A 20,709-nucleotide genomic window follows, 5' to 3' on the forward strand; every position below is an offset into this window, starting at 1 on the left:
CCCCTGCTTATTTCAGCAAGATGATGCCAAGCCAGGTGTTACAACACTGGGCTTCATAATAAAAGAGTGCGGGTACTAGACTGTAGTCCAAACATTGAAAATGTGTGAAGGCTAAAATTTGAGAAGGGAGACTGTTGAACAACTTAAGCTGTACATCAAACAAGAATGGGAACGAATTCCACTTCAAAAATGTGTCTCCTCAGTTCCCAAACCTTTACTGAGTGTTGTTAAAAGGAAAGGCCATGGAACACACTGGTAAAAATGCCCCTCTGACAACGTTTTTGCAATGTGTTTCCAGTAAATTCTAAGTTTCTCAGTGTGAACATGAAATATCTTGTCTTTGCAGTCTATTCAATTGAATATAAGTTGAAAAGGATTTGTTGTATTCTCTTTTTATTTACCATTTACACAACCTGACAACGTCACTGCTTTTGGGTACTGTAATTATTTACTCATTAAAAATAATTTCAATGAGCAAAAAGCACGGCAAAACTTTGTCACTTAATTTATTGTTTGTCGTCGTTCTTAAAGCAGCAGGAGTCGTCGGTTGTTCACGAGCCCGCCACCGACTCTGAAAATGGCAAAGAAAACCAAAAAAGGGTTCAAATATGTCAAAGCAAATGTAGGTTTTATGTATATTCACCTTTGACAACGAGTTTGGTTGAACACTCCACTCTTCCCAGTGAGTTCTCTGCAACAACCGTGTAGTCCCCGCGGTCCCTGGGCCCCACCTTGAGTATGGCCATGGAGCACACCCCGCACGTGTTGGTGATGTAGTAGTTGGCATTGGTGTTGAGGCTGACGTTGTTTCTGTACCAAGTGATGTAAGGTTTGGGGTTTCCCGTCACAGCGCAGCTCATGTAGCACTCGTAGCTCTCAGGAGCGTTATGCATTTTAAGTGGGACGGAGAAGGCGGGTGGTGCATCAAAGCGGCAGTCCTTGGAGTCCGGAAGGTTCAAAGAAAATGACTCTGGAATGCATGTTGGGTGAGAGTTGTTCAAAATGGATACAATTACAGTAATACAAGTACAGTTAATTTTGACAGTCTAATATAATAAAACAATAATTAAAAACTAGAAAATTTTGGAAATTTTGATGGGCAAGCTATCTGTGCCATGGACCTTTGGCCGGGTTCCTCAGAAGCCACCGTTCTTGTAAGATGTGCTGAGTGTCCAAATCCGTGAGTTTTAGGTGTAACTGTACAAAATAACCTACAGAGCAAGCCTAAAACGTTAGCATGCGCACATTACATTTCTAACACTTAGCATGTGTACTAACGACAGCATGCTAACAGTTAGCATGTCTCACCTATCAAGTAACACGGCTGTAAGGTGTATGGCTGCGGAAGTGGAGAAAAAAGTGAAAAAAACAGCAAAAAAAAGTTAGCATGCTAATATTAGCTTGCTAGCCTGCTAACATTTAACAGGTGTCACGTACCTAGTTATTTGACTCTGGGGTAAACGGATGCAAATTTAGCTAAAAAAAATATCATGCTTATGTTAGCACGCTAGCAAGCTAACGTTAGCATGCTATCAGTTAGCATGTGTCACATACCAAGATATATGACTGTAAGGTGTATGGCTGTGAAATTAGAGAAAAACATGTAAAGCTAGCTAAAAAGTTAGCATGTTAATGTAAGTACGCTAGCATGCTAACACTAGCATGCTAGCAGTTAACAAGTGTCACATACCAAGTTGTATGACTCTAGGGTAAACAGCAGCAAAAATAGCTCAAAAACCTAGCAATTTACTGTTAGCATGCTAACATAAACATGCTAACTGTTAGCATGTTCCACATACAAGTTATATGACCTTGAGGTGTATGGCAGCAGAATTACAGGAAAAAAAGTGTACAATTTTTGAAAACACCTTAATGTTAGCGTGCTAGCATGTTAACGTTAGCACGCTAACATTTTACAAGTGTCACATTCAAAGTTATATGACTCTAAGGTGTATGGCTGCGGAATTAGCGAAAAAAAGAGAAATATTAGCTGGAAAAGATACCATGCTAATATTAGCATATTAGCATGCTAATTTTAAGAAGCTAGCACATGACTGGGTAAGAAGAAATACCAAAGTGCAGTATTTGTTGGTGTAGACATAGAAAGTAGCAAAAAAGCTAGCATAAAACGCTAGCATGCTAATATAAGAGACGCTAGCAAAACAAATGTTGCAAGAGAAACGTGCGGAACTATAATAATACAAGTTGAAGTATGAGGAATAATAATATGGGCCTGCTGCATTGCAAGTGCCCATCCACTGCTGCTTAGCTTTTGCAATGCAGCAGGCCCATATAAAAAATGTGTATAGTGTGGCGAAGTTGGTAGAGTGGCCGTGTCAACAATCGGAGTGTTGCTGGTTACTGGGGTTCAATCCCTACCTTCTACCATCCTAGTCACGTCTGTTGTGTCCTTGGGCAAGACACTTCATCCTTGCTCCTGATGGCTGCTGGTTAGCGCCTTGCATGGCAGCTCCCGCCATCAGTGTGTGAATGTGTGTGTGAATGGGTGAATGTGGAAATACTGTCAAAGCGCTTTGAGTACCTTGAAGGTAGAAAAGCGCTATACAAGTATAACCCATTTATCATTTATGTTTGCTTTGAAAAGTACTGCTTCTACAGAATATAAACTGTAATAAAAATGGTTGCTAAAACGTGAGAATTGTACTCACTTTTGCGAGATACTATTTACAAAGTTTTCTGGTGAGTAGGGGTATTTAACTAGTGGCACATGGGCCAAATCCTGGGGTTCAGTTTAAAAAATATTGAAAGAGACCCAACAGTTTTGTAGCAGATTCCTGAAAACTCTAAAGTAGTCATATACCATCCATCCATCCATCCATCTTATTCTGCTTATCTGAAGTGGGGTCGCGGGTGCAGGAGCATAAAAAGAGAAGCCCAGACTTCCCTCTCCCCAGCCACTTCGTCCAGCTCCTCCCGGGGGATCCCGAGGCTTTCCCAGGTTTCCCAACATGTCCTGGGTCTTCCCCGTGGCCTCCTACCGGTCGGACGTGCCCTAAACACCTCCCTTTTGAGGCGTTCGGGTGGCATCCTGACCAGATGCCCGAACCACCTCATCTGGCTCCTCTACATGTGGAGGAGCAGCGGCTTTACTTTGCGCTCCTCCCGGATGACAGAGCTTCTCACCCTATCTCTAAGGGAGAGACCCGCCACCCGGCGGAGGAAACTCATTTGGGCCGCTTGTCCTTTCGGTCATAACCCAAAGCTCATGACCATAGGTGAGGATGGGAACGTAGATCGACCGGTAAATTGAGAGCTTTGCCTTCCGGCTCAGCTCCTTCTTCACCACAACGGATCGATACAGCGCCCGCATTACTGAAGACGCCGCACCGATCCGCCTGTCGATCTCACCATCCACTCTTCCCTCACTCGTGAACAATACTTCTAGGTACTTGAACTCCTCCACTTGGGGTAAGATCTCTTCTTTTCCGGGCGAGAACCATGGACTCGGACTTGGAGGTGCTGATTCCCATCCCAGTCGCTTCACACTCGGCTGTGAACCGATCCAGTGAGAGCTGAAGATCCTGGCCAGATGAAGCCATCAGGACCACATCATCTGCAAAAAGCAGAGACCTAATCCTGCAGCCACCAAACCGGATCACTTCAACGCCTAGAAATTCTGTCCATAAAAGTTATGAACAGAATCAGTGACTAAGGGCAGGAAACGGGTCTGACTTACTGCCGGCAATGTGGACCAGGCTCTGACCCTGATCACACATATGGACAATCTTTAACAGGCAGAGTACTCCTGTCGGAAGGCTATTTTTCTCTGAATTCCGTACCTTTAAAGAAATGAATAGACAAACATCAAAATAAGACTAATAATGAAGGTAGAGGTCTGGCCCCCTGGTCCTTAAGTTTCTGTAAATGTAGTTGACTACCGCTGCAATACTGTAACAAAACGCCAATCAAACATTCCCACCTTTCTCTCTCTTCACCTCCCAGGTGGGCGACTCCGAGGGCTGGGAAGTGCCCATGTCGTTCTTAGCGTAGACCCGGAACTTGTACTGCCTTCCAGACATGATGTTGACCGCAGTGAACTTGTTGTTGAAGAGATGGTCAGCGACGGTTTGCCATGTCCGCTTGACAGAGTCACGCTTGCTGATGGTGTAGTGGAGCCTGTCATCTTTCTTCTCGTCCGGAGAGGCCGTCCACGCGATTGTGATGGTGCCAGACACGTTCTCTTCCAACTCCACCGGGCCTGGAGGCTTGGGGTCATCTGCAGTACAAATACACCAGGGAATAATAATTGTTTTTATACATACGAAATCAATGTAAATGCTCTAATTATGTCCTATTCAATGAACAAAGTTAGAAGCAAATACAAAAGCCAAAAGCAGTGAAGTTGTCAGGTTGTGTAAATGGTAAATAAAAAGAGAATACAACAAATCCTTTTCAACTTATATTCAATTGAATAGACTGCAAAGACAAGATATTTCATGTTCACACTGAGAAACTGTTATTTTTTGCAAATAATCATGAACTTAGAATTGAATGACAACAACACATTGCAAAAAAGGCATTTTTACCAGTGTGTTACATGGCCTTTCCTTTTAACGTCACTCAGTAAAGGTTTGGGAACTGAGGAGACACATTTTTGAAGCGGAATTATTTCCCATTCTTGCTTGATGTACAGCTTAAGTTGTTCAACAGTCTCCCTTCTCATATTTTAGCCTTCACACATTTTCAATGTCTGGACTACAGGCAGGCCAGTCTAGTACCCACACTCTTTTACTATGAAGCCACGCTGTTGTAACACCTGGCTTGGCATTGTCTTGCTGAAATAAGCAGGGGCGTCCATGATAACATTGCATGGATGGCAACATATGTTGCTCCAAAAGCTGTATGTACCTTTCAGCATTAATGGTGCCATCACAAATGTGTAAGTTACCCATGTCTTCGGTACTAATACACCCCCATACCATCACACATGCTGCCTTTTACACTTTGCACCTAGAACAGTCCGGATGGTTCTCATCCTCTTTGGTCCGGAGGAGACAATGTCCACAGTTTCCAAAACCAATTTGTAATGTTAACTCGTCAGACCACAGAACACTTTTCCACTTTGCATCAGTCCATCTTAGATGAGCTCGGGCCCAGCGAAGCCGGTGGCTTTTCTGGGTGTTGTTGATAAATGGCTTTGGCTTTGCATAGCAGGGTTTTAACTTGCACTAACAGATGTAGCGACCAACTGTAGTTACTGACAGTGGGTTTCTGAAGTGTTCCCAAGCCCATGTGGTGATATCCTTTACACACTGATGTCACTTTTCGATGCAGTACCACCTGAGGGATCCAAGGTGCATAATATCATGGCTTACGTGCAGTGATTTCTCCAGATTCTCTGAACCTTTTAATGATATTACGGAGCGTAGATGGTGAAATCCCTAAATTCCTTGCAATAGCTGCTTGAGAAATGTTGTTCTTGAACAATTTGCTCAGGCATTTGTTGACTGAGTGGTGACCCTCGCCCCGTCCTTGTTTGTGAATGACTGAGCATTTCATGGAAGCTGCTTTTATACCCAATCATGGCACCCACCTGTTCCCAATTAGCCTGTTCACCTGTGGGATGTTCCAAATAAGTCTTTGATGAGCATTCCTCAACTTTCCCACTATTTTTTGCCTCTTGTGCCAGCTTTTTGAAACATGTTGCAGGCATCAAATTCCAAGTTAGCTAATATTTGCAAAAAATAACAACATTTTCCAGTTTGAACGTTACGTATGTTATCTTTGCAGTCTATTCAACTGAATTTAGGTTGAAAATGATTTGCAAATCATTGTATTCTGTTTTTATTTACCATTTACACAATGTGACAACTTCACAGCTTTTGGGGTTTGTAGTTCTCGGAATAGTGCCCGGTCAAAAAGAGTGGCTTTAACCGTTGTGGCTCTTGGTAACCTCCTGGTGTAATATGCATTAACTCCACAAGACGGCGCTTACTGCAATTGAAATATCATGAGTGGCCAGCATCCTACGGTTCCATCTCGTACATCTGCATGTGCTTTAAGATGTTGCTTGTGCTTTTGAGGTCATGGTGTCAAAACTCATGCATGTTACACTTGTTTACAAAGAGCACATCTGCGGTATGAATGCTGACTCAGCAGCTTGTGCCTCATTGGTTCCATGCTGCAACATACTTGTTAAACCATGGCCAGGTGGTCAGAGAGAGCTTGTTTTCTTTTCCACTTTCTCATGCAATTCATTTTTAAAATCAAACAATTTGTTATATGATTACCACGTCCTCTTTGCGGTTTAGGTAGCCATGGCTATAAATGTTGGTAGTCCTCTTACCAATCAGCGTACCTGTCACTCTTATCTCAACACTGGAGGTCACCTGTCCAACCATATTCTTCAAGATAAGGGTGTAGATTCCGGTGTCTTGACGCTCGGACGAAGCGATCATTAACTGTGATGATGTGTCTGAATTGCTCACTGTCACATGCTTGGGAACAGGAAGACCGTCCTTCAGCCATGTAACGGTCGGTTTTGGAGAGCCCTGAGAACACCGAGACATGTTTTACTTAAAATGATAGTTTGTGACTTCATTTATTCATTGGGGACGCATACTGAACCTTAAAGTTGTAGTTGAGCCTTACGGAGTTCCCAGTTCTTGTAACAACAAAGTTCTTAATTTTTTTGTCAGTAAAATGAGGTCTCACTGTTTGAGAAGTTTCAGACAACATAAGTCCGGGTTACAAAAAAATCTTGTTAAATTTCACGCACTCACCTGGGGGAGGCATTGCAATTATGTGGTTGTCCAACTCTTGAGGTTCACTGTCACCACCTTCGTTGGTGGCGACAACTCTCACCCAGTACATGGCCATAGACTTGAGGCCCATGATGGTGAAAGAGTTCACGATTATTGCACTGGAGTTACAGCGACCCCATTCTGGGTTGTCCACTGTCCTGAGCTCCACAAAATACCCTTTGGCCTCATCCTGGACCCCTTCTTTTTCCTTAGGTTTGGTCCAGCTTAAAGATAAGGTGGTGTATGTCGAATCGGTCACCTTCAAGTCTGTGACTTTTCCCGGGGGCTCTAAATGGCATCATCAAATAGTTAATCGGAGAATGGTGCAGTCATCTTTCTCATTCTAATTAATTTTGAAATACTTCTCACTCTTTGGATCTCGTGCAACAACAAACTCGGAAGGTGCACTTGGCTCGCCAACACCAGAAATGTTGATAGCTGAAACGCGGAACTCGTACTCGATGCCCTCAACAACGTCTTTAACAGCATACTTTTTCTCTGTTGGTGTTAGGCATCTATCAAAACTAGCAAATTATGAATGTCTATGTTAATCATTCTAGGATGTTACCTTTAATGGGTTCCTCTGGTGGGTTGACAAGGCCCCAAAGATTGCTGCCGTTCTTTCGTTTCTCCACATTGTATCCCAAAATGTTGGTTCGACCGGTATTTGAAGGCGCAGACCATGCAAGGTTGATGCAGTCTTTGAAAGCACTTATAACTTTCAGGCCAGTGGGTGGTCCAGGGTATGCTACAAACATGTTATCTTTTTAAAATAACATACCTTGTTTAAGTCAATATTTAACATGAAATAATGTACCTTTGGTCCCTGCCTGAATATCATCAGTTTCCATCATTTCACTAATGCCTTGATCATTTTCAGCCCTGATGTGATAGCAGTACTTTCGCCCGTGATCCACATCTGTGTCCCTGTATTTTGCTTCGGGTCCCATTTTTCCCAATTTCTTCCAACTGTTCCGACCAATTTGCTGGCGTTCCAGGATGTAGTTGGTAATCGGGGAGCCTCCATTGTCTTTGGGAGGCCTCCATTTGAAATCGATGCAGGATGCCGAGCTTTCAATTATGTCTACAGGGCCCAGGGGTGGTGTTGGCCTGTCTGTAAACAAATAAAAGAACATGAAATGTTGTAGATGTCAAGTGTTGTCCATAGAATATTGTTCATACAAACCTAATACAATGAGCTGGGTAATTGCCTCTGCTGTTCCAAATTCATTCTTAATCTTCATCTTTATTTCTCCCCTGGTCTTGCGGTTGCACTTCAGAAGCAGCAGGCGACTGTGCGAGCCAGACTTTTCAATTCTGAGGTGGGGGTCCTCCAGCAGCTCTTCGCCTTCGTTGTACCACTGGATCTTCAAGGGTTCGCGGCCCACAAAGGTCAGCTTGAAGGCTGCGTCTTTACCAGTTTTTACGACAACCGGTTTGATGAAGTGGGCCAGATCATCCTGGTTGAGTCTTGGAGGATCTGGTGAAGAGACACTGTTTTCATCACTCTGTCTGTCAATTGATTTCAATCATCCGTCAGTACCTTCTACAACCAGCATTGCTTCTGTTTTACGGCCATCAGCTTCATATCGATATTTCCCAGCGTCCTCTTCCTTGCAGTTTTTGAACACTAGCTTGCGATAAGTCCCATCGTTAACAAAGCACATCTCTTCAGTGGCTGTCACCTGACAAACATACAGCAGACTCACATTGAAGCCATCAACAGTTTCTTCTGTTCCCGTCAAAGCTTGTGTGCTCCTCACCTGTCTTCCATCTTTGTACCAGACCCCTTCACAGTCTTCGCTGCTCAGTCTGCAGACCAGCTCCGCCTCAGTACCAATAATTGCACTGATGTCTGAGAGACCACTGGTGAAGTAAACCCCCGGGTCTGAAGGAGTTTGTTAGATCGTCAGAAAGAAGTAGTAACATATGAAGCAAATGTAATTTTTCTTTCTTACCGATAACAGTATCAGGAACAAGCGGGCCTGCTCGCACTCTCTTCTTCTTCTTTTGAAACATCTCCTCTTCTTCTGCATCAGAGACTTGAATTGCAGTCTCAGGGTCCTCTACTTGTACCTTCTTCTTGGCTGCTACTTGTGTAGGCTCACCGTTTTCCTGTTCCTCTTCCTCTTTAAAATCCTCTTCTTCCTCCTCCTCTTCTTCCTCCTCCTCCTCCTCCTCCTTCTCTTCTTCCTCCTCCTCCTCGTCATCTTCCTCTTCTTCCTCCTCCTCCTCCTCATCTTCTTCCTCCTCCTTCTCCTCGTCTTCTTCCACTTTTGCCTCCTCCTTCAGTTCGACTTTCTCTTCTCCAACTTGTTCATTTTTCATCACACCTGATTCTGTGGTGGCCGTTGTCTCATCTTTTTCTTTTGTCTCAGCTTTTTCCACCTTCTTTACCTTTGCTTTCTCCTTTAGTTTTTTCTTGGCTTTGGTCTTTGTTTTGGCTTTAGCCTCTGTTTCAGCTTTCGAGCTTGCCTTTTGTTGGGCCGTAGCTTTAATCTCTGTTTTAGCTTTAGAGTTAGCCTGTGCTACAGCTTTACCTTCAGCTTTAGCCTCAGCTCTTTCAGTTGCAGCTGCCGCGGCTGCTTCCGCCTCCGCCTTTGCCTTGGCAATCAACTCGCCTCTCTCCTTTTGTAACTTGGCCTGTTGCTCCTCTGCGATCTTCAACAGCTCTTCTCCACCACCGCCTGCTCGCGTTGTTTTGCGTGCTTTCTTCTTTCCGCGAGAGTTTGGATCATTGTCAGCTGATACACAAAAGAGACGTTAGCTCTGCTTCCTCCAGCATTTTGAATATATTTCTTTCATTTACCTTCCACTATGAGCCAGGCGCTGCAGGATTTAAGTCCAATATCAGCTGCATAAATTCCTTTATCGAATACCAGGCAGTCCTTCACCACCAGGGTATGAATCAGCATATCCTCTGACACAATGATATCATATTTGTCTCCTTGCTCCAGTGAAATATTCTTTCCCTTCCAGTTCATTTTTTTTATGGGTTGCGAAACGACACACTGAAACACGGCATCTTCCCTTTCTTCTGCTTTGACGTCCTGAATCTTCACCAGAAAGTCTACACTGGGAACTAAATCAAGATGGCAGCTTGTTTGAGCATCACAGGTAATTATTCAAACTGGAATACTAGATTTAATTGAGACAGCATCTCACCTTTCAAGTCAGTCGAGAAGATCTTAACTCCGTCAACCTCCACTTGGTACAATCCGGCGTCTTCTGGGCTAACGCCATTGATGCTAAACACAAACCTCTTCCCCACTTGCCTCAAGGCGTGCTTGTCCTCTGTTTCGTCGTCAAAAGGAACCATTACACCGTCCTGTACGAAAACATGTGTTTTGCCACACTTTCTCATTTTTTCTTTAGAAAACGTAGCATAAAGCATCTGACCTTAAACAAGAAGATTCTGCTTGCAGCGTCCCTGAGTGACATTTCAAGTTCAAACTCTGCTTCACCGTTGGCTTTCATCTCAATGGGCTTCAGGTTACACAATCTCTCAACAACCTGTTTGTTGAATCACAAACAGGACACAAACATGCTCTTGTATGAAACATTTTCTTATTGGCGCTCTGCTCACCAGTCAAAGCTGCATAAAAACTCACCTTTTCTTGCTCATGTTCCCTTTCCAGCTTCTTCTCGTTCAGTTTCTTCAGCATCCAGCGGAAATCCGTAACCCCGTACTCCCGGCAGATGTTTTCGTAGCAATTTTTATCAGCACTCATCAAAAGTTCCCAAAATCTGTCATCGACAACTCGTTTGACTTCTGCTTTTGGTTCATTGTCAACCCTACAGGAAGGAGTTCATACGTCAACCTGAATGCCATCAACTTTACCTTTGCCCATTGATATTCTGCCCTCCTACTTGTTTAAGGCTTTTCTCAAATCTTCAGGTGTTTCCCGTATAGCTACCATTGCAAAGGGAGTGTAACATCGGTTAGTACGTGACTTTTGCACCTAGAACAGTCCTGATCCTACTTTTGTCTTTTCAAGTCACACGGTATGTACAGTGTACCTGTTCTTGATTGCTGCAGGGCTCGGCTCTTTTTGTACCCAACTACAGAGGAAGACAATAAGAGTAGAATGTAGTGATCGACTTTGATTGGTCTATTTACCGACTCACCCTCAATGACATTTAGAGCAGCAGTGACAATGGCTTTTCCATACACGTTGGTAGCGAAACACTTGTAGGTGTCAGCATGATCCACTGATATATCTGGAATCTGTAATGATACGTAGTCAATATGAGACTACAGTTATCCACTTTGTCAACTTGGCAACACAAAAAATGGAGTCAGAGTACCGTATTTTCCAGGCTATAAGGCGCATTTAAAATATTTTTTGTTTCCTCAAAACTCGACAGTGCGCCTTATAACCTAATGTATAGAATAATTCTGGTTTTGCTTACCGACCTCGAAGCAATTTTATTTGGTGCATGGTGTAATGATAAGTGTGACCAGTAAATGGCAGTCAAACATAAGCGATACGTGTAGACTGCAATATGATCCCGGAAAAGGGTGGAGTGCCATATCCGGGTTGGGGAGGAGACCCTGCCCCAAGTGGAGGAGTTCAAGTACCTTGTTCACGAGTGAGGGAAGAGTGCTTCGTGACATCGACAGGCGGATCGGTGCGGCGTCTACAGTAATGCGGACGCTGTATCGATCCGTTGTGGTGAAGAAGGAGCTGAGTCGGAAGGCAAAGCTCTCAATTTACCGGTCGATCTACGTTCCCATCCTCACCTATGGTCATGAGCTTTGGGTTATGACTGAAAGGACAGAATCACGGGTACAAGCGGCCCAAATGAGTTTCCTCCGCCGGGTGGCGGGGCTCTCCCTCAGAGATAGGGTGAGAACATCTGCCATCCGGGAGGAACTCAAAGTAAAGCCGCAACTCCTCTACATCGAGAGGAGTCAGATGAGGTGGTTCGGGCATCTGGTCAGGATGCCACCCGAACGCCTCCCTCTGGACCGGTAGTAGGCCACGGGGAAGACCCAGGACACGTTGGGAAGACTATGTCTCCCGGCTGGCCTGGGAACGCCTCTGGATCCCCCGGGAATAGCTGGACAAAGAGGCTAGGGAGAGGGAAGTCTGGGCTTCCCTGCTTAGGCTGCTGCCCCCGCTACCCGACCTCGAATAAGCTGAAGAAGATGGATGGATGCAATATGATGGCAGTCACACGTAAGAGATACATGTAGACTGCGATATGACACCAGTAAACAACACCAAAACTTTAAATGTTCCATGCACCGCCTGATGGATGGTTTGCCCATTACGGCTACCATATTCAGAGATACAAGTATTACTATGGTGTGTGTATAAGGACCGCAAAATGGCACCCATTAGCAGACATAATATCTGGCGTTTTGTTTCACAATATTATGCAAAAACAACTTTTCTTACCTTCTGGTACCTGCTGATGTGTATTTGGGATCTGCATAAGTCCTGAAAATTTGCGATTGTCCGCCACTGTTCTTTTTCTCTACCTTCTTATGTGGCATTCATCTTCCGCTGTTGCCATTTCTAATATAAAGTAGTGTAAAGTTCTTACTTATAAATGTCAGTAAACTCGCCATGAAAGCACTAAAACATACCGGTGTAGTGAGTTGACATTATTCACCCAAGGAACTTTAGTTATTAGAGAGTTCCGGTCGGACGTTTTTTCACGGGACACATTTCGGGCTTTGATGTTGCACAAGTGAGCCACGGATGAGGAGATGCTGCTCCGTTATTGATTGAAGTAAAGTCTGAATGTCATCAAAACAGTTAGCGCCATCTTTTGACACTTCTTCCACTCCCGTCCTTGCACGCTACACCGCTACAACAAAGAGAAGACACTGTCGAAGTGGAGGCATGTAATTAAGACCGCCCACAAAATGTTGCATCCTGAAGAGACTCAGATGATGTGTAAAACATCATCTATACAACATTTTGACCAAAGAACCACCATTACAAGTTATGTAGACCACAAGGAAGTCTTTTACATATGACCCCTTTAATGTGCCTTATAAACCGGTGCGCCCTATGGTCCAGAAGATACGGTTGTTGTTATGATCTTACCTGGAGTTGGTACTCCCCAGAACTGGCGTCACGGACCACTCTATAATTGTCCTCATCCAGTTCCCCACTGTTCCTCACCCAGGTCACCGTCGGTTCGGGTATTCCAGTAACAACCGCTTTGAAAATGCCCAGCTTTCCTGCAAAGGTGCGGCGTCAATGACCACATGGCAAACATGTTTCTGTTGCACTGCATCACCGTCTTGAGGTGTAACATGGCCGTACCTTCTTGAATGGTCAGAGCGATGGGTTTCCTGGTGAAATCTGGGGTGCTCATGCCGGCAGGAACTTCCTCCACAAACTGAGTGATCATCACTCCGGGGACCCTCGACCTTTTCTTGATGTTGACTTCCATTGCATTTATCAAATGTCAGGAACAAATGGTTAAATATGAGTATTTGTTGAAGTGGAACTCCAGAAGTTGTACAGTTCAGAACGGTTCCAACACACCTTTGACATTCAAGATAGTTCGAAAGTGACTGGAAACATTGCGAGTACAAGTCGTGTTCTTCCACGACATCACAACTGATCATTGTATTGCAATGTCAACAAATTAACTAGCATCACAAAACAGAATATTTGCCTTTTTAGTTTATTATTATCATTACCTCATGAGGTAATGTAATACTATTTCTACTTGGGGTTTGTTCTGTAATATGTTGGCTTAAATACTTAGGGCCTGATTAACTTAGATCCAAATACCCCGTGCTAAACAGCATGTGCAATCTATACAATTGTGTGTCTTAGTGCTGTCCTGATACCAATATTTTTGCACCAATACCAAAATGTTTTTTGATACTTTTCTAAATAAAGGGCACCACAAAAAATTGCATTATTGGCTTTATTGTAACGACAAATGTTAGTGTACATGAAACATATGTTTATTATTGTCGTTTAGTCCTTAAATAAAATAGTGAACATACTAGACAACTTGTCTTTTAGTAGTAAGTAAACAAACAAAGACTCCTACTTAGTCTGCTGACGTATGCAGTAACATATTGTGTCATTTATACACCTATTATTTTGTACACATTATGAGGGACAAACTGTAAAAATTGATTATTCATCCACTGGTTCATTTACTGTTAATATCTGCTTACTTTCTGTTTTAACATGTTCTATCTACACTTCTATTAAAATGTAATAATCACTTATTCTTCTCTTCTTTGATACTTTACATTCGTTTTGTATGATACCACACATTTAGGTATCGATCCGATACCAAGTAGTTACAGGATCATACATTGGTCATATTCAAAATCCTCATGTGTCCAGGGACGTATTTACTGACTTTATAAACGTAATATGAATTAATATGATGCTAAAAAATATTGATGTAATCATAGTAGTATTGACTAGATACACTGTTGTACTTGGTATCATTACAGTGGATGTCAGGTGTAGATCCACCCATGGCGTTTGTTTACATTGTGACGCCGGTGAGCTATTGTATCCTCCTACGCTGAAGCATGTTTGGATATTCCTCGTCCTCCAGTGATAATGCTACTTGTAAGAAACTCACTTTATTTGTCGCCATGGAGGCCAGGATTAGTGATTTAGAAGTAGCTAAAACCCTGCGGATGGACGTTAGCCGCTAGCTAGCCAGCCATGTGTTAAAGCAGCTCTTCCTGAGGGTGTTTCAGTGTTATAACTTCACCTTTATCTTGACTTTTTACACCAAAATGCGTCTGTTCTCCCTTTTCTGTCTACACACTGTGTCTGCTTGTAAATACTCTGTGTGTGTGCGCTGCCCAACATGCTCCTCTGCTCCTAAAACCAGCAATGTCACCACGTGACGACGCGCTGTCATGCCTGTTACAAAATAAGGGTACTTTTTAGAGGCGGTATAGTACTGAATATGATTCATTAGTATCGCGGTACTATACAGTATAACCCTAGTGTGTACTATTAGTGGGCATGTGATCTAGTAAGACTGCGTGCACAATTTAAAAATGGTGCAGACCGCCTTCTTAAGTGACAATGTGCATGTACTATACGGGACATCACCCTGGAGACACTCCATCATTTACTCTCATTCTTTTGCTGTTTTCAAAGAAGCAGGAGACCTCTACCACTTTTTATGGGCATTTTTTAGAAGCGGTCCAAAGTGCATCGTCAACCAAACCCGCTTTTTTCCCTTTCTTTTTAAGTCGCTTAAGGTGACTCTCATGGCAGAGAGGCTCTACTTACAGTACTCAAGATGCAGAAAGCTGCATTTTTTTTTCGTACAGGAGATATGTTAATAATATGAATTATTGATGAAAGAACGAAGGACATTGAAAATGCCAGAAGACACTAAATCATCATTTACAAAACACATCAATTACCGCTTGAATCCCTTAGGGGTGATGAATGACTGACTCGCGCTTATACAGCTGCAGCCGGCCTCCGTAGCACCCACTCCCTTCCCTCTGTTGCAAGTTTTGTTGATTCTATATAACTTGTTTATGTGTACTATGGCTATAAGTTTTTTTCCCCCTTGGTCTCAGTCTGGACCCCCTCCTTGGAGTCCAGCCTTTGACTGGATATTTTTTTTACTCTATTCCCCCCCTCCCAACGTTTACCTGTTTCTCACCTTTGTTTTGTAAGGGCCACCCGTCAGCGATCCTTTTCCTGTCTCCCTGTAATGTTTGTTTGATCTTTGAATGGGATTGTGCTGAAAACCTAATTTCCCCTCGGGGATGAATAAAGTACTTCTGAATCTGAATCTGAATCTGAATTACATTGACATTTTCAGTCACCCGGCATGCAGCTATAACATTATAAAAGGATGTTGCTGAATAGACATTATGTGTAATATGTTGCAAATATGTTGACACACACACGTATGATGGAAGGTTCTCTGTCAATCGCCCGCAGCCGTGTGTGTAACTCAGTTTGCGCGTACTCTTCAGACGTGCTAAATAAAATGTGAAATAGCGCTCGCAAAACGGTGATGAGTTTTGATAAATCACCTTGCGTGAGTTTAATATATATTAATTTTGATTAAAGTTAAAGTACCAATGATAGTCACACACATACTAGGTGTGGTGAAATTTGTCCCCTGCATTTGACCCATCCCCCTGGTTCACCCCCTGGGAGGTGAGGGGAGCAGTGAGCAGCAGCGGTGGCCGCGCCCGGGAATCATTTTTAGGTGATTTAACCCCGGATTCCAACCCTTGATGCTGAGTGCCAAGCAGGGAGGTAATGGCTCCCATTTTTATAGTCTTTGGTATGACTCGGCCGGGGTTTGAACTCACGAACTACCCATCTCAGGGCGGACACTCTAACCACTAGGCCACTGAGTAAGTGGTGATCAGCATATATTTTGCATTTTCACGAGGACAGATTGCACGCCTTATTCCGCTCACTTAACAGACGGAATCCACTTTGCACACGTTCAGATATGTTAATAATATGAATTATAAATGAAAGAACGAAGAACATTAAAAACGCCAGAACATCATTTACAAAACACATCAATTACCACTTGAATCCCTTAGGGGCGATGGATGACTGTCTAGCGCTTATTCAGCTGCAGCCGGCCCCCGTAGCACCCACTCCCTTCCGTCTGTTGCAAGTTTTGTTGATTCTATATAACTTGTTTATGTGTACTATGGCTATAAGTTTTTTTTCCCCTTGGTCTCAGTCTGGACCCCCTCTTTGGAGTCCAGTCTTTGACTGGATATGTTTTTTACTCTATTCCCCCCCTCCCAACGTTTACCTGTTTCTCACCTTTGTTTTGTAAGGGCCACCCGTCAGCGATCCTTTTCCTGTCTCCCTGTAATGTTTGTTTGATCTTTGAATGGGATTGTGCTGAAAACCTAATTTCCCCTCGGGGATGAATAAAGTACTTCTGAATCTGAATCTGAATCTGAATTACATTGACATTTTCAGTCACACAGCATGCAGTTATAACATTATAAAAGGATGTTGCTGAATAGACATTATGTCTAATATGTTGCAAATATGTTGACACACACACGTATGGCGGAGGGTTCTCTGTCAATCGCCCGCAGCCGTGTGTGTAACTCAGTTTGCACGTACTCGTCATGCTAAATAAAATGGAAAATATCGCTCGCAAAACGGTGATGAGTTTTGATAAATCACCTTGCGTGAGTTTGATATATATTAATTTTGATTAAAGTTAAAGTACCAATGATTGTCACATGTGAAATTTATCCTCTGCATTTGACCCATCCCCTTTGTTCACCCCCTGGGAGGTGAGGGGAGCAGTGAGCAGTAGCGGTGGCCGCGCCCGGGAATCATTTTTTGGTGATTTAACCCCCAATTCCAACCCTTGATGCTGAGTGCCAAGCAGGGAGGTAATGGCTCCCATTTTTATAGTCTTTGGTATGACTCGGCCGGGGTTTAAAACTCACAACCTACCCATCTCAGGGCGGACACTCTAACCACGAGGCCACTGAGTAGGTGGTGATCAGCATATGTTTTGCATTTTCACGAGGACAGATTATTCCGCTCACTTAACGGACGGAATCCACTTTGCACACGTTCAGATATGTTAATAATATGAATTAGAAATGAAAGAACGACGAACATTAAAAACGCCAGAACATAATTTACAAAAAACATCAATTACCGCTTGAATCCCTTAGAGGCGATGGATGACTGTCTAGCGCTTATTCAGCTGCAGCCGGCCCCCGTACCTCCCACTCCCTTCCCTCTGTTGCAAGTTTTGTTGATTCTATGTAACTTGTTTATGTGTGCTATGGCTATGTTCAACGTTCAACTTTGCCCGTGCTGTCAAGTTTGCACATGTTTTAGCACGCGCCACCAAGCTGTGGTAAATCAGGCCCTTAAATGAATAAATGATCACGTCTTTAAAAAGAACAAACAAATGCTTACCCTGGCCTGGAGCAGTGGGCTCCACATTTTTAACTCTGCGTATCTTGAACATTTTGACTCAGATGCCCAGCTGGAGCAGCTGCCGTGTAAACAAAGACGTACAGTTACAAGTACAGTAGTCAACATCAGTGCATGCATATTAAGACTTAATATTCAGTTTCATATTTTCTCTTGTTGGACTTCCCACCAAAGTGGACCGTGCAACATTCATTGGATGCTGACTCCTGCCACTCTCTGGCAGTGTTTTAGAATGACAACATTGTATTCAAATGGTGTGAGTAGCGCCATCGGGAAGTGTAAAAAAAGTCCCGTGGTCATCACATAGTCGACGTGCCCTCTGCACATTCCTGCAAGTATCACTTTTTGCAGCCAGTTGCTCACATAACTCATAAAACCATCGAGCTCGTGGCTTTGACTCATTTGTCCATGCTGTATTTGGCCAAGGATTTGGCTTTATTAATAGGGACAAGCGGTAGGAAATTGATGGCTGGAATAAATAAGAAAAAAAAGTGTACATTTTAATTTTATTCCATTTTAGGGTTACTATTTTTGATGCACTGTTTTAATTAAATGGATTTGATTGTGATTTTTAGATGTATTACTTATGTTATTCACACTATGATACTTTTTGTTGTTGTTAATATAATTCAATGAGCTTCCTTTGTATCACAAATATTATTTGAAATTTTGGATACATTACTTAAGTTACACAATATTATGATTGTTTTTATACATTTTTTTGTTAATATAATTTAATGAACTTGACTTGTATCATGAATGAAATTTAGATTTTTTTTGATACATTACTTACATTTTTTTTTTTTTTTTAATGTATTTTTGTTAATATAATTCAATGAGCTTTCCTCTTATCATGAATATAATTACAATTTTTGGAAGTATTACTTAAGTTACACAATAATATGATTATATTCATTCATTTGTTGTTAATATAATTCAATGAGCTTCCTTTGTATCACAAATATTATTTTAAGTTTTGGATACATTACTTAAGTTACACAATATTATGATTGTTTTTATACATTTTTGTGTAAATAATAATTTAATGAACTTGCCTTGTATCATGAATGTAACTTCAAATTTTTGATGCATTACTTACGTTATACATTATTATTTTTTAATGTATTTTTTGTTATTATAATTTAATTTGCTTCCTTTTTATCAAAAATATGATTATATTTTTTGGATACATTACTTACGTTACACAATATTATGATTTAAAAAACAACAACATTTTAATAGATTTTTTTGATACATTATTTACACTACTTACATTATACATTTTCTTTTTTAATGTATTTGTGTTCATATAATTCAATGAGCTTTCCTCGTATTATGACTATAATTACAATTTTTGGATACATTAGTTAAGTTACACTATATAATGATTTTATTAATTAATTTGTGTTAATATAATTTAATGAGCTTCCTTTCTATCAAAAATATTATTTACATTTTTGGATACATTACTTACGTTACACAATACTATGATTGTTTTTTTAATTAATTTTTGTGTTAAAATAATTTAATGAACTTGCCTTGTATCATGAATGTTACTTTGATTTTTTTGATAAATTATTTATACTATACATTAGTAATTGTTAATGTATTTTTGTTAATGTATTTCAATGAGCTTTCCTCGTATCATGAATATAATTACAATTTTTGGATACATTACTTAAGTTACACAATAATATGATTATATTCATAAATTTGTTGTTAATATAATTCAATGAGCTTCCTTTGTATCACAAATATTATTTGATATTTTGGATACATTACTTACATTACACAATATTATGATTGTTTTTATTAATTTGTGTGTTAATATAATTTAATGAACTTGACTTGTATCATGAATATAATTACACTTTTTGTATACATTACTTAATTTACACAATAACATGATTATATTCATTATTTTTTTGTTAATATAATTCATTGAGCTTACTTTGTATCACAAATATTATTTTATTTTTTGTATACATTACATACGTTACACAATATTATGATATTTTTTAATACATTTTTTTTGTTAATGAAATTTAATGAGCTTACCTCGTATCATGAATATAATTGACATTTTTGGATACTACAATTATGTTATACAATATTATGATTGTATTTATTATTTTTTTGTTGTTAATATAATTTCATTAACTTGCCTTGTATCATGAATACAATTTAGATTTTTAGATACATTATTTATGTGATACAAATTTAGATTTAAAAATGTGTTTTTGTTAAGATAATTTAATGACCTTACCTTGTATAATAATTATAATTGAGATGTTTACATACATTACTTATGTTACACATATTACGATTGTTTTTTAAAAAATGTTGTTAATATACTTTAATGAACTTGACTTGTATCATGACTGTAATTGTGATTTTTGGATACATTACTTACATTATACATTATTATGACTTTTTATTTACTTTTTTGTTGACATAATTTAATGAACTTGATGGTGAAGTTTTGTACATTTTGGTGCACAAGTGTGGTGATTAACCTGACCAGGTCACAAAGTAGCTCTTGCAATTTATGAATAATGGGTTTATGGACTTATTTTGTTTAAGAAATGTTAAAGTATCACTTAGAAGAACTGCTGCGTGGACAGATTCTGACAAAAGTACATTTAGTGAAACACAATGGTAAACATTAGTGATCATGGAGCGAAACATTCAGTGTAAATGTGTGTCGTCAGGACACTAGTTGTGTATTAATCGTTACACATTGTTGTGTCATTAGCTTAGAGTACACACTCTGAAGTGGATTGATTGATTGACACTTTTATTAGTAGATTGCACAGTACAGTACATATTCCGTACAATTGACCACTAAATGGTAACACCCCAATAAGTTGTTTAAGTCGGGGTCCACGTTAATCAATTCATGGTAGGTACAGTAATGTTTGTCTAACCCTGACATGGCAGTTTTTAAAAGTGCAGTTCAAGTTAGGAAACTGTACAAAACCACATCAAACGTAAGAATCTTGTGAATATACTTACTTATTTCT

At 40.9% G+C, this 20,709-nt stretch overlaps 1 protein-coding gene across 1 annotated transcript; it reads right to left on the reverse strand.

Moving 5' to 3' along the window:
- Positions 1–440: 440 nt before the first annotated feature.
- Positions 441–13,178, reverse strand: LOC133643048 (immunoglobulin-like and fibronectin type III domain-containing protein 1). The gene is made up of 22 exons (XM_062037456.1): positions 13,049–13,178; positions 12,827–12,963; positions 10,893–10,992; positions 10,635–10,677; positions 10,376–10,559; positions 10,164–10,277; positions 9,930–10,092; positions 9,574–9,846; positions 9,305–9,436; positions 9,153–9,256; positions 8,914–9,047; positions 8,528–8,654; positions 8,308–8,449; positions 7,951–8,244; positions 7,333–7,512; positions 7,134–7,262; positions 6,744–7,052; positions 6,589–6,674; positions 6,320–6,512; positions 3,941–4,237; positions 644–970; positions 441–571 (listed from the first exon to the last, which is right to left on the reverse strand). The coding sequence occupies exons 1-22, from the start codon at positions 13,176–13,178 to the stop codon at positions 552–554; spliced, it is 3,618 nt and encodes a 1,205-aa protein (XP_061893440.1). The 3' UTR covers positions 441–551.
- Positions 13,179–20,709: the final 7,531 nt, after the last annotated feature.

Source organism: Entelurus aequoreus, linkage group LG26 (genome assembly GCF_033978785.1).
Source record: "Entelurus aequoreus isolate RoL-2023_Sb linkage group LG26, RoL_Eaeq_v1.1, whole genome shotgun sequence".
Taxonomy (NCBI): domain Eukaryota; kingdom Metazoa; phylum Chordata; class Actinopteri; order Syngnathiformes; family Syngnathidae; genus Entelurus; species Entelurus aequoreus.

Bases quoted from the DNA above. Each gene is read 5' to 3' on its own strand.
- LOC133643048 (XM_062037456.1), bottom strand. From the start codon at position 13,178: ATGGAAGTCAACATCAAGAAAAGGTCGAGGGTCCCCGGAGTGATGATC. The intron at 9,437-9,573 runs GTAAATGAAAGA...GTGGTGGAGAAG, and splicing joins CGCCTGGCTCATAGTGGAAG to AGCTGTTGAAGATCGCAGAG. The intron at 7,053-7,133 runs GTGAGAAGTATT...GATGCCATTTAG, and splicing joins TGTTGCACGAGATCCAAAGA to AGCCCCCGGGAAAAGTCACA.